The sequence below is a fragment of the Grus americana genome, chromosome 29, assembly GCF_028858705.1.
Source record: "Grus americana isolate bGruAme1 chromosome 29, bGruAme1.mat, whole genome shotgun sequence".
NCBI classification, from domain to species: Eukaryota; Metazoa; Chordata; class Aves; order Gruiformes; family Gruidae; genus Grus; species Grus americana.
Window position 1 is genome coordinate 2,316,486 of NC_072880.1, and position 13,118 is coordinate 2,329,603.

General features: G+C 64.1%; 3 protein-coding genes across 3 annotated transcripts; 1 reads left to right on the top strand and 2 right to left on the bottom strand.

Moving 5' to 3' along the window:
* Positions 1-679: 679 nt before the first annotated feature.
* LOC129197709 (uncharacterized) lies at positions 680-2,581 on the top strand. Its single transcript, XM_054806397.1, has 6 exons — positions 680-763; positions 908-1,240; positions 1,511-1,783; positions 1,898-2,020; positions 2,181-2,229; positions 2,374-2,581. The coding sequence occupies exons 1-6, from the start codon at positions 712-714 to the stop codon at positions 2,396-2,398; spliced, it is 855 nt and encodes a 284-aa protein (XP_054662372.1). The 5' UTR covers positions 680-711; the 3' UTR covers positions 2,399-2,581.
* A 3,798-nt stretch (positions 2,582-6,379) lies between these two features.
* LOC129197508 (uncharacterized) lies at positions 6,380-8,144 on the bottom strand. The gene is made up of 7 exons (XM_054805998.1): positions 8,086-8,144; positions 7,602-7,934; positions 7,076-7,348; positions 6,879-6,960; positions 6,716-6,816; positions 6,581-6,627; positions 6,380-6,436 (listed from the first exon to the last, which is right to left on the bottom strand). Exons 1-7 carry the CDS (start codon positions 8,135-8,137, stop codon positions 6,380-6,382), a joined length of 945 nt encoding a protein of 314 aa, XP_054661973.1. The 5' UTR covers positions 8,138-8,144.
* Positions 8,145-9,948: 1,804 nt separating this feature from the next.
* Positions 9,949-11,943, bottom strand: LOC129197701 (uncharacterized). Its single transcript, XM_054806388.1, has 4 exons — positions 11,610-11,943; positions 11,145-11,474; positions 10,760-11,068; positions 9,949-10,184 (listed from the first exon to the last, which is right to left on the bottom strand). Exons 1-4 carry the CDS (start codon positions 11,719-11,721, stop codon positions 9,979-9,981), a joined length of 957 nt encoding a protein of 318 aa, XP_054662363.1. The 5' UTR covers positions 11,722-11,943; the 3' UTR covers positions 9,949-9,978.
* Positions 11,944-13,118: the final 1,175 nt, after the last annotated feature.

Genomic DNA, 13,118 nt, shown 5'->3' on the forward strand with positions numbered 1-13,118 from the left:
CCGCTTTGGCCGAGGGCTCGGTGTGCCGAACCGCAGCAGGAAAGGCAGCGGCAGGGCTGGGGGCTGGGAACGGCTTTGCGGTTTTTCTTTCCTTTGAAAAGTGTTTTGGGGGGGTGGTGGGTGCAGCTGCTCGCCATGACGGAGGAAGACTTGCCATCAAATGCTGCAGAGAATTGCCCAAAAAGCAGCGGTGGTGATGGGATTTGGGTTATTTGCCTAAAGCCACGTGCCTGGGAGCGAGCCAGGGTCAGCAGGGTGGACCCAGCCCCAGTTCACTCCTGGCCAGCATCCCCAAAATGCTGAAACCCCCCCAATTTCCCCCCCTCCACGCCTGGTCCCAGGCAATGCCCGGCTTGGGACGTGCAGCATCTGCCCCGGGTTTTGCCTCCATGAACAATTTTCTGTCCGTCTGGGAGGTTTTGGAGGGGGGTTCAGCATCCCTCCAGCCCAGAGCATCGCCCGGGCGGGTTTATTCCCCCAGGATGCTCCAAAGAACCCCGAGTTGTTCTCGGAGGCTTCAAAATGGGGGGGGTGAGGTGCCAGGGATGCTCTGGGACGTGGCGCGTGGCCGAGCGGCCGCCGTGTCCCTGGTAATGAAGCCAGCAGGGTGGGGGGGTGTCGCTGGCCCTGCGGTTTCGGCAGAGGCGGCAGCTCTGCAGAAGGGCTCAGCTCGGGGAGGAGCTGGCCCCGCCATCCCAGCAGCGGCCAGCGATGGCGGCCAGGGGCTTGCTGGCCCCCACGGGGCTGCTGTGGCTCTGCCTGGGTGGGTGGCCAGGCCCTGCTTTGGGGAGATTTCTGGGCTTTTTGGAGCAAGTGGCTGCGGGGGGGGCGGCGGCGGCGGCGGGGGTTACGGCGGGGCCGGGCTGGAGGCCGCAGGGGGAAATGAGCCCACGGTTGGTTCCCGCAGCCCCGGCAGCGCTGCTGAGGCTGCACCAGCCCCAGCCCGTCCTGACTGTGGAGAACGGGGATGCGGTGGAGATCGTCTGCGAGGCCAGCGAGGCCATGGAGCATGAAGCCAATGTGTTCTGGTACCAGCGTGATGGCAGGGATGGGCCCAAACTGCTCCTGGATTGCGAGAGCAGGAATAAGAGCAGATTCTCCTGCGAGTTCAAGAGGCACAGTGCCAGTGCCACACTTCACATTGACCATGCCCGCCCCAACGACACCGGGCTCTACCTGTGTGCCTACCACACAGGCTTGGACTTACATTTCGGCAACGGCACCACGCTGCTGGTGGGAGGTAGGATGGCGACATTGGCAGGGAGTGGGACCCCCATGTCACCCCCATGTCCCTCATCCCCTGCTGTCACCCGCACCCTATGTCCTCCTGCAGCATCCTCCATCCCAGCCACCCCCTGCTCTGTACCCCTCCACCCCTGCCTCCCCTCCACCCCTGGCTCTCCTCCATCCCCTGGCTCCCCTCCATCCCTGGCTCCCCTCTGCCCCTCCATCCCACCTCCCTGGCCCCCGCCCCCCTCAGCCCCCCCTGCACCCCCTCTCCTTCTTGCAGACAGCTGGATGGGCAGGAGCTGGGTGATGGTGCTGGCGCCCCGTGGGGCTCCCCAGGGCCCCCCTGGCCCGGTCTGTGCCGTGGGTGACACCGCCGGCCCTGTCCTCGTCTCCTGGCCGGGGGGGCCCGGGAGGGTGCTGGGGCTGGGGGGCAGCACGGGGCCGCTCATCAGCCCCATGGGCACGGACACGGGAACCGGGGGGCTCTGCCAAGTGCGATTCAACGCCTCGGGGCCCCCCATCCAGAGGAGCGTGGAGCTGTTCAGGGCTGCGGGTGAGTACGGGGAACATCCCCCCAAGCTGGGTCACCTGTGGGGAAACTGAGGCAGCGGGGATGGCCTGTCCCAGGCTGTGGGGACGGTGGGACAAGGCAGCCCCTCTCCTTTAGGCAGCTGCAAAACCCTCACCACCTGGGTCCTGGTTAGGGCCATCTTGGTGCTGCTGCTGCTGTTGCTGCTCAGCATTTGCCTCTGCCTCAGCATCTACTGCTTCCACCGCACCACACCGATGGGTAAGGAGTGTGGCACAGGTGTGGAGGTCTCCCACTGTGTCCCCCGCTGACCCCACTGTCCTGTGCATCCTGTTGTCACCCCACCATCCTTGATCCCCCTCCATCCATCATCCTGCTCCATCCCCTCTGTCCCCCTCCGTCCCCTCCATCTCCACACTAGGGACACGTCTCCCGGCTCTGTCCCCTGCAGGCCAGCACAGCGGGATGAGGTGAGGCTGTGCGGCCCCCGCGTGCCCCCAGACTGGGCTGGCAGGGAGGCAGTGTCCCTCTGCAGGGGACGGGCGCAGCCCCGCTGCTGCCCGGCGGGGAAATTGGGGCTGCGCGGGTGGCTCTGACGCCATCGTCCCCCGCAGGAAGAGCTGCAGTACGCCCAGCTGAGGTTCGCTGCCCCAGCCAGGCGCACGCCCTGACCCGCAGCCGGACGCGGTGACAGCCCCGACCCCAGAGCTCGTCCCTCCGTGCCCGAACCCCCCCGGCATGGCGCTGTTGAACCCCCCCCATCCCGCGGCGCTGGGGCGGCTGCACCCGCTTTGCGGCCAAGGACGAAATAAAGAGGTTTGGGCTTCGGCGGCAGCAGCCTGGCTCGATGGCGTGGTGTGCCCAGCGTGTCCCCCCCAGGGCCTGTCCCCAGGAGCGGGACAGAGCGGGCTGAGTGCTGGGGCCAGACAAGGCCACAGGCTGCTTCCAGCCACACTTCTCCTTTCCAAAAGCCACAGCCCTGGCTCTCACACTCGGCGCCTCCATCCGCCATGCCCTGGGGCAGCAGCTCCCTCTTCCTCCGTGCACCGTCCCTCTGCACAGCTCCCGGGGGCTCCCCACAGAGCCCAAACACGACGGATTTAGAACCCCCCTGGCCCACCACCACTTTCAGGCTGCGACGGTCGGCCTTTGCCATCACCGGCCATGGGATGCTGCGGGAGGGGATGCTGGGGGGCCCGTCCCAGAACCACAGCTCCCGCCCGCTTCTTTTTAGGCTTTCCCTTCCTTAGTTCGACCCACATCAGCTGCACGAACCCCCGGGCGCCTTCGAGGGCTCTGAGCAATGGCGGGTGCTGCCCTCCCCTTCCCCTCCCCTTCCCTGCCAAAAGACCCCTCTGCCTGCAGCACCCACCCGCACGGGGGTTATTGCAGAGCCCCAGGTCGACAGCACCCCACACTGCTGGGGGTGGGAAGGGACCTCTGGAGATCATCTCGTCCATCCCCCCTGCCAGAGCAGGATCACCCAGAGCAGGTCGCACAGGATCACGTCCAGGCGCGTTTGGGATCTCCTCAGAGAAGGGGACTCCACAACCTCTCTGGGCAGCCTGTCCCAGCGCTCGGTCACCCCCAGAGGGAAGAAGCTTCTCCTCGTGTTCAGATGGAACTTCCCGTGTTCCACTTTGTGCCCGTTGCCCCTTTTCCTGTCGCTGGGCACCACTGAGAAGAGTCTGGCCCCTTCCTCTAGACACCCGCCCTTTAGATAATTAGCAGCATTGATCAGATCCCCTCTCAGTCTTCTCTTCTCCAGACTAACCAGCCCCGGCTCTCGCAGCCTTTCCTCATACCAGACATGCTCCAGGTCCCTCATCATCCTCGCAGCCCTCCGCTGGACTCTCCCCAGTACTTCCCTGTCCGTCTGGAACTGGGGAGCCCAGCACTGGATGCAAAACTCCAGATGTGGCCTCACCAGGCCAGAGCAGAGGGGCAGGAGAACCTCCCTCGACCTGCTGGCCACGCTCTTCTCAGTGCACCCCAGGACACCGTTGGCCTTCTTGGCTACGCGGGCACACTGCTGGTCATGGAGAGCTTGTTGTCCACCAGGACTCCCAGGTCCTTCTCCGCAGCGCTGCTTCCCGGCAGGTCAACCCCTAACCTCTTGCATGGGGTTATTCCTCCCTGGGTGCAGGACCCTACACTTGCCCGTGTTGAATTTCATTGGGTTCCTCTCCACCCAGCTCTCCAGCCTGTCCAGGTCTCGCTGAATGGCAGCGCAGCCTTCTGCTGTCTCGGCCACTCCTCCCAGTTTGGTATGGTCAGCAAACTTGCTGAGGGTGCGCTCTGTCCCCTGTCCGGGTCCCTGATGAAGATGAACAAGACCGGACCCGGCACTGACCCCTGGGGCACACCACTCGCTACAGGCCTCCAACAAAACTCTGCGCCGCTGATCACAACCCTCTGGGCTCTGCCATTCGGCCACTTCTCTACCCACCCCACTGTCCCCTCATCCAACCCACGCTTTCTAACCTTGCTAACGAGGAGGTTATCAGAGAGACAGTGTCAAAAGCCTTGCTGAAGTCAAGGTAGACAACATCCATTGCTCTCCCCTCATCCACAGAGCGGTCATGCCATCAAAGAAGGCTACCAGATTGGTTCAGGCAGGATATCCTGTTCGTGAATCTATTTTGACCATTCCCGATGATCTTCTCCTCCTCCGCATACTTATTGAGGACCCCCAGCATGAGCTGTTCCGTCACCTTTCTGGGGATGGAAATCAGGCTGACTGGCTTGTCATTGCCCAGGTCCTCTTTCTTGCCCTTTTGGAAGACCAGAGGGACATTGGCTTTTCTCCAGTCCTCAGGCACCTCTCCTGTTCTCCAGCACCTTTCAATGATGATGGAGAGCGGCCTAGCAAAAACATCTGCCAGCTCCCTCAGCATTTCTCGGGGCAGCCCATCAGGGCCCATGGATCTGTGGATGTCCAGATCGCCTAGATGTTCTCTGACCCGATCCTCCTCGAACCAGGGAAGGTCGTCCTTTCGCCAGACTCCCTCTCCTACCTCCAGGGTCTGGGATTCCTGAGGGCCGGCCTTAGCAGCAAAGGCTGAAGCAAAGGCGGCATTCCGTAAATCCGCCTCCTCTGTATCCTCCATCACCAGCGCACCCACCCCATTCAGCAGCGGGCCCACCTTTTCCCCAGTCTTCCTTCTGCTGCTGATGTAGTTGAAAAAGCCCTTCTTGGTGTCCATGCCATCCCCTGCCAGTTTTCATTCCAAGTCGGCCTCAGCCTGCCTTCTTGCATCCCTACATTCTCTGACTACATCCCTATAGTCCTCCGCAGTGCCCTTTTCCACATTCGGGAAACTTCCTTCGTCCCTTGGAGTTTCTCCAGCAGCTCCTTGCCCATCCATGCAGGTCTCCTTCCTCCAAAGCTTGATTTCCTCTTCTTCGGGATGCACCGGGCCTGAGCTCGGGGGAAGCGGTGCTGGAATATCGGCCAGCTCTCCCGGGCCCCCTTACCTTCTAGAGCCCCAACCCAGTTTTCCAAAAGGGAAAAAAAGGCTTTTCGAACTTGGACAATGATCAAAGCCGCACGACAGCCCCTTCTCGCCTGATTTTGCCGCCGGGGCAGGAAAAGGCACCGAAGAGCAACCGCCGGATGAGCACGACGAGCGACTCCTCTCCCTGCGCCGAGGATGCTCCCAGTTCTCCCGGCTGCTCGGTGAAGCCCGGATACCGGCGGAGCGGCGGGGCTGCAGGCGCCAGCGTGTCTGTGGGTGCTGGGTGGGATGAATGAGGCCGTTTGGGTGGGCTGCTGGAAGCAATTCTGTACTTGAAGGGAGAAGTGTGGCTGGAAGCGGCCTGTGGCCTTCTCTGCCCCCAGCACTCAGCCCGCTCTGTCCCGCTCCTGGGGACAGGCCCTGGGGGGGGACACGGCTCTTGTGAGACCCCCCTGCAGTGCTGCGTCCAGCTCGGGGGTCCCCAGCACAAGAAGGACATGGAGCTGTTGGAGGCCACGAAGCTGATGGGAGGGCTGGAGCACCTCTGCTCTGGAGACAGGCCGAGAGAGTTGGGCTTGTTCAGCCTGGAGAAGAGAAGGCTGCGGGGAGGCCTAATTGCGGCCTTCCACTCCCTGAAGGGGCTACAGGAAAGATGGTGGGGGGCTGTTTGTCAGGGAGTGCAGTGACAGGACAGGGGGGAATGGGTTTCAGCTGAAGGAGGGTCGATTTAGATGGGATGTGAGGCAGAAATTCTTCCCTGTGAGGGTGCTGAGGCCCTGGCACAGGTTGCCCAGAGAGGTTGTGGCTGCCCCTGGCTCCCTGGCAGTGTTCAAGGCCAGGTTGGATGGGGCTTTGGGCAAGCTGGGCTGGTGGAGGGGGTCCCTGCCCATGGCAGGGGTGGGACTGGGTGGGCTGTGAGGTCCCTGCCCACCCAAACCATTCTATGATTCCATGATTCTATGACACGCTGGGCACAACCGCGCCATCGAGCCAGGCTGCTGCCGCCGAAGCCCAAACCTCTTTATTTCGTCCTTGGCCGCAAAGCGGGTGCAGCCGCCCCAGCGCCGCGGGATGGGGGGGGTTCAACAGCGCCATGCCGGGGGGGGTCGGGCACGGAGGGACGAGCTCTGGGGTCGGGGCTGTCACCGCGTCCGGCTGCGGGTCAGGGCGTGCGCCTGGCTGGGGCAGCGAACCTCAGCTGGGCGTACTGCAGCTCTTCCTGCGGGGGACGATGGCGTCAGAGCCACCCGCGCAGCCCCAATTTCCCCGCCTGGCAGCAGCGGGGCTGCGCCCGTCCCCTGCAGAGGGACACTGCCTCCCTGCCAGCCCAGCCCGGGGGCACGCGGGGGCCGCACGGCCTCACCTCATCCTCCCGTGGCGCAGGCGGCTCTGTGGTCCCAGGCTGGTGGCCTGCAGGGGACAGAGCCGGGAGACGTGTCCCTAGCGTGGAGATGGAGGGGACGGAGGGGGACAGAGGGGATGGAGCAGGATGAGGGACGGAGGGGGATCAGGGATGGAGAGGGATCAGGGATGGAGGGGGATCGGGGATGGAGGGGTGACAGTGTGATGGACAGGAGAGCGGGGGACAGTGGGGGACATGGTGGGACACCCCCACACCCCTGCCATGCTCCTTACCCATCGGCGTGCTGCGGCGGAGGTAGCGGATGGCAAGGCAGATGTTGAGCAGCAGCAGCACCACCATGATCCCGGCGAGGACCGAGGTGTTGAGCGTCGTGAAGCTGCCTGAAGGAGAGGGGCTGGCTCGTCCCACCGTCTCCCCCAGCCTGGGCCAGGCCATCCCCGCTGCCTCAGTTTCCCCACGGGTGACCCAGCTTGGGGGGATGTTCCCCGTACTCACCCGCAGCCCTGAACAGCTCCACGCTCCTCTGGATGGGGGGCCCCGAGGCGTTGAATCGCATTTGGCAGAGCTCCCCGGTTCCCGTTTCCGTGCCCATGGGGATGACGAGCAGCCTCGTGCCGCCCCCCAGCCCCAGCACCCTCCCGGGCCCCCCCGGCCAGGAGACGAGGACAGGGCCGGCGGTGTCACCCACGGCACAGACGGGGCCGGGGGGGCCCTGGGGAGCCCCACGGGGCGCCAGCACCATCACCCAGCTCCTGCCCATCCAGCTGTCTGCAAGAAGGAGAGGGGGTGCAGGGGGGGCTGAGGGGGGCAGGGGCCAGGGAGGCGGGATGGAGGGGCAGAGGGGAGCCAGGGATGGAGGGGAGCCAGGGGATGGAGGGGAGGCAGGGGTGGAGGGGTACAGAGCAGGGGGTGGCTGGGATGGAGGATGCTGCAGGAGGACATAGGGTGCGGGTGACAGCAGGGGATGAGGGACATGGGGGTGACATGGGGGTCCCACTCCCTGCCAATGTCGCCATCCTACCTCCCACCAGCAGCGTGGTGCCGTTGCCGAAATGCAGGTACGAGAATTTTTTGTAGGCACACAGGTAGAGCCCGGTGTCGTTGGGGCGGGCATGGTCAATGTGAAGTGTGGCACTGGCACTGTGCCTCTTGAACTCGCAGGAGAATCTGCTCTTATTCCTGCTCTCGCAATCCAGGAGCAGTTTGGGCCCATCCCTGCCATCACGCTGGTACCAGAACACATTGGCTTCATGCTCCATGGCCTCGCTGGCCTCGCAGACGATCTCCACCGCATCCCCGTTCTCCACAGTCAGGACGGGCTGGGGCTGGTGCAGCCTCAGCAGCGCTGCCGGGGCTGCGGGAACCAACCGTGGGCTCATTTCCCCCTGCGGCCTCCAGCCCGGCCCCGCCGTAACCCCCGCCGCCGCCGCCGCCGCCGCCCCCCCCAGCAGCCACTTGCTCCAAAAAGCCCAGAAATCTCCCCAAAGCAGGGCCTGGCCACCCACCCAGGCAGAGCCACAGCAGCCCCGTGGGGGCCAGCAAGCCCCTGGCCGCCATCGCTGGCCGCTGCTGGGATGGCGGGGCCAGCTCCTCCCCGAGCTGAGCCCTTCTGCAGAGCTGCCGCCTCTGCCGAAACCGCAGGGCCAGCGACACCCCCCCACCCTGCTGGCTTCATTACCAGGGACACGGCGGCCGCTCGGCCACGCGCCACGTCCCAGAGCATCCCTGGCACCTCACCCCCCCCATTTTGAAGCCTCCGAGAACAACTCGGGGTTCTTTGGAGCATCCTGGGGGAATAAACCCGCCCGGGCGATGCTCTGGGCTGGAGGGATGCTGAACCCCCCTCCAAAACCTCCCAGACGGACAGAAAATTGTTCATGGAGGCAAAACCCGGGGCAGATGCTGCACGTCCCAAGCCGGGCATTGCCTGGGACCAGGCGTGGAGGGGGGGAAATTGGGGGGGTTTCAGCATTTTGGGGATGCTGGCCAGGAGTGAACTGGGGCTGGGTCCACCCTGCTGACCCTGGCTTGCTCCCAAGCACGTGGCTTTAGGCAAATAACCCAAATCCCATCACCACCGCTGCTTTTTGGGCAATTCTCTGCAGGATTTGATGGAAAGTCTTCCTCCATCATGGCGAGCAGCTGCACCCACCCACCTGGCCACCCACCGCCCCCACAAAACGCCCTTCAAAGGGCCAAAAAAGTGCAAAGCCGTTCCCAGCCCCCAGCCCTGCCGCTGCCTTTCCTGCTGCGGTTCGGCACACCGAGCCCTCGGCCAAAGCGGCGCCCAAAAACAGCACAAAGCCCCATTGCTGGAGGTGGGGGAAGGGGTTTGGTGTCAAGAAACCCTGCAGAAGCGATCAAATACAGCAGCGAGGCTGACCGCAGCCATCTCCAGCGCGAGCAAAGCCTCCAGCTGCTGCAGAACGGCAGAAGGTAGAGATCAGCTATTGCACGACATAGAGCTCCTGCTGGCGTTGGGCTCCTCGGGGGATGAAACCCCCCCTTGCAACACGGAGCTGGAATTCCCACTGACTGTTGGGAGTGAGAGCAGGGCACGGGGCTCCCTCCCCAAATTCCCTCCCACGTTCCCACCCACATTCCCCAGCCCCACTGCCCTGAAGGGAAAAACTGGGATGCTGGAGGTGCCGGAGCTGCTCCGGGCACCCAAATGGGAGGGTGCGGGCGGTGGGGCCGTGCCGTGGTGGCACTAGATGGCGGTGACAGCGCGCTGGCTCGTGCCATCCCACCTCGCTGCCGCCACTTGGCAGCTCCCCAGGGGTTTTGCATTTTTTCCGGAGCGCTTGTGTGCTCATGAGCTGCTAAACCACTGAAACAAGCTTTCCGGGCGCTTTGGGGGTGACACCGTCTACGAGCAGCCGTCACAATCGCTTTGGAGGTGAAAAAGTTGCTCCCTCTGAGTCAGACAATGAAATATTTGGTGTCAAACCCAGCCTCGCGCCCAATCGTGATGCTTTTTGAAGGTGCCGGGCCGCTTCTGAGCTGCTCCTGCCACGCAAAGGGCTGGAATTCCGGCTGGGGAGCTGCAGTGCTCCCCCAAGGAGGGTGTGGGGGGGACACCCAACCCTTGGGTGCTGCCGGCAGCCGGACGTGAGTGCGAGCCGACACCGCGCCGAGATTTACCCTCGGCTTTTGGACGAGCCGAGCAGGCAGCAGCGCTTTGGGGGATGCTCCAGGCAGGAGCGCGGGGATGCAGCAGCGTTTGCACCACCGCCACCAGCCCACAGTGAACTTTCTCAGCTCGTAGGGGTTTCTTTTCCCCGCAGTGAAACCCCGGAGGGAATTCTGAATGTGAAGGTGTTGGGTTCTAAGCAGAGCAGCGTTACGCGGATGGAAAGAAACGGCTTTATTTCAGGGCAGGGGTTGAGGAAGCGGTTTTACCTCCCGGGTGGGTCTCCCGGGTGGGAGCGTGGGTGGCTGGGGGTGGCGAGGAGAGAGTCGGGGCGAAGGGGCTGCGAGGGGGGTGCCGTGGGGGGGTCACCTCTGGCCAGACGCCGACGGCAGAGCAGGATGGTCAGCTGGAGCAGGAAAAGGAGGGAGACGCAGGACAGCCCCAGCGCCAGCGGCCAGGAAGGGCATCCTTCTGCGGAGGGGGGGAAAGGAGAGTTAATAGAGGGGGGAGGGTGGGTTTGGTCACTCTGGAGAGCCGAGCACCCCCTGAAACGGGGATAAAAGGGCTGAGAATGCCCCGGAGAGAGTGGGTCAGGGCTGAGAATCCCCTGAAATGGGGATGAAAGGGTGGAGAATCTGCTATAAAGGGGGGGTCAGGCCTGAGAATGCCCCAAAAGGGGGGGGGGGGTGTCAGGGTCCAGGATCCCCCATAAAGTGGGGCTCAGGGCCCAGAATCCCCTGCAATGGGGGTCTCAGGGTGCAGCATCCCCCATAAATTAGGGGTCAGGGCCCAGAATCCCCTGAAAAAGGGGCGGGGGGGTGTCGGTCAGGGCCCAGCAAGGGGGAAGGGGCAGGTTTAAAGCCTTTCAGGGCAGGGGAATCCCAGCGAGGAGACGGGAGAGGGGTGAGGGATTTCCAAACCCACCCCTTCCTGAGGAAGAATTGGGCTGTAGGGATTTGCTAAAGGAGGAGAGGCTGGAAGAATTGGGGTGCAGGGGGTGGATGGAAGGGGGGACCGGCAGGGGTGGGGGGGAACGCACTAATTACCCTCCCCCGGTGCTTTGCCGATGGTGACGCTGACGGTGCTGCTCGTGCTGCCTTTCAGGGCCGTGCACGTCGCAGCCCCGTCCCAGCGCTCGGCCGGGACCCAGGCGATGCTCCAGGCGCCGAGGACACCGTGCTCATCCACGGCCGCCGCCATCAGCGGCGTCACGTCCCCGCCGGGCTGCCAGCGCACGGTGTCCCAGCCCGCAGGGATGTCGTGGAGGTGGCAGAGCAGGGGGAAGCTGGCCGGGGGCTGCCCGCGCTCCTCTGCGTCGACGGGCACCAGGATGGAGAGCCGGGGCTCGGAGGCATCTGAAAAGGGAAACTGGGTGCCGGGGGGTGGCACAAACCTCCCCAGGGATGTCCCCAGCCCCCGGGTGACACTCACCGGTGACAACGAGCCTGGTCCCATTCCCAAACGCGGGGTACAAGGAGGAGGAGCTGCAGTAATAAACCCCGGAGTCCTCCCTCTGTGCAGAGCTGATGGTGAGGGAAAACTCCTGCCATGTTTTCATCCTCCCTGAGTATTTTCCCTTCGGACGGGAGTAGTTTGAGCTCTGGTAAATCCAGAACAAACTGCCGTCCGGCTTCTCCTTGTACCAGCTGACGTGGGTGCTGTAGTCCGAGATGCGACAGCTCAGCTCCGCCGTCTGTCCAGGGAGCACCCAGAGCTGCCCCGGGCTTTGCTGGACCCACGTCCCCTCTGCCGAGACACCTCCTGCACGGGGGGAGCAGCTTTGAGGTGGGCTGGCTGCAATTCAGGCTTTCCAATCTACTAAAAAGATTTTGGGGCAGAAAACCCGCCAAGAGCAAATGTGAGCCGGGTCGGGGTATTTCTGGAGCAAGCACGTACCTGGCAGGAGGAGCAGGAGGGTCCCCAGGAGCCCGTAGCACATGCTGGCCAAAACCCTTCTGCCGCGGAGCTTTTCTCTCCGGGAGCTCCGTGTTGCAAGGGGGGGTTTCATCCCCCGAGGAGCCCAACGCCAGCAGGAGCTCTATGTCGTGCAATAGCTGATCTCTACCTTCTGCCGTTCTGCAGCAGCTGGAGGCTTTGCTCGCGCTGGAGATGGCTGCGGTCAGCCTCGCTGCTGTATTTGATCGCTTCTGCAGGGTTTCTTGACACCAAACCCCTTCCCCCACCTCCAGCAATGGGGCTTTGTGCTGTTTTTGGGCGCCGCTTTGGCCGAGGGCTCGGTGTGCCGAACCGCAGCAGGAAAGGCAGCGGCAGGGCTGGGGGCTGGGAACGGCTTTGCACTTCTTTGGCCCTTTGAAGGGCGTTTTGTGGGGGCGTGAGGGTGACAAGGGGGGTGGGTGCAGCTGCTCGCCATGACGGAGGAAGACTTGCCATCAAATGCTGCAGAGAATTGCCCGAAAAGCAGCTGGCCCCCCCATGCCAGCAGCGGCCAGCGATGGCGGCCAGGGGCTTGCTGGCCCCCACGGGGCTGCTGTGGCTCTGCCTGGGTGGGTGGCCAGGCCCTGCTTTGGGGAGATTTCTGGGCTTTTTGGAGCAAGTGGCTGCTGGGGGGGCGGCGGCGGCGGGGGTTACGGCGGGGCCGGGCTGGAGGCCGCAGGGGGAAATGAGCCCACGGTTGGTTCCCGCAGCCCCGGCAGCGCTGCTGAGGCTGCACCAGCCCCAGCCCGTCCTGACTGTGGAGACGGGGAAGAAGGTGGAGATCGTCTGCGAGGCCAGCGAGGCCATGGAGAGTAAAGCCAACGTGTTGTGGTACCGGCGTGACAGCGGGGACCGTCCCAAACTGCTCCTGAACTGCCAGAAAGGGGGAAAGCAGCGATTCTTCTGTGAGTTCAAGAGGCAAAGTGTCACCCTGAGCATCAACCCTGCCCAACCCAGCGACACCGGGCTCTACCTGTGTGCCTACTACAGGGCCTGGAACCTGCATTTCGGCAACGGCACCACGCTGCTGGTGGGAGGTAGGATGGCGACATTGGCAGGGAGTGGGACCCCCATGTCACCCCCATGTCCCTCATCCCCTGCTGTCACCCGCACCCTATGTCCTCCTGCAGCATCCTCCATCCCATCCACCCCCTGCTCTGTACCCCTCCACCCCTGGCTCCCCTCCACCCCTGGCTCCCCTCCATCCCTGGCTCCCCTCTGCCCCTCCATCCCACCTCCCTGGCCCCTGCCCCCCTCAGCCCCCCCTGCACCCCCTCTCCTTCTTGCAGACAGCTGGATGGGCAGGAGCTGGGTGATGGTGCTGGCGCCCCGTGGGGCTCCCCAGGGCCCCCCCGGCCCGGTCTGTGCCGTGGGTGACACCACCAGCCCTGTCCTCGTCTCCTGGCCGGGGGGGCCCGGGAGGGTGCTGGGGCTGAGGGGTAGCACGAGGCTGCTCGTCATCCCCATGGG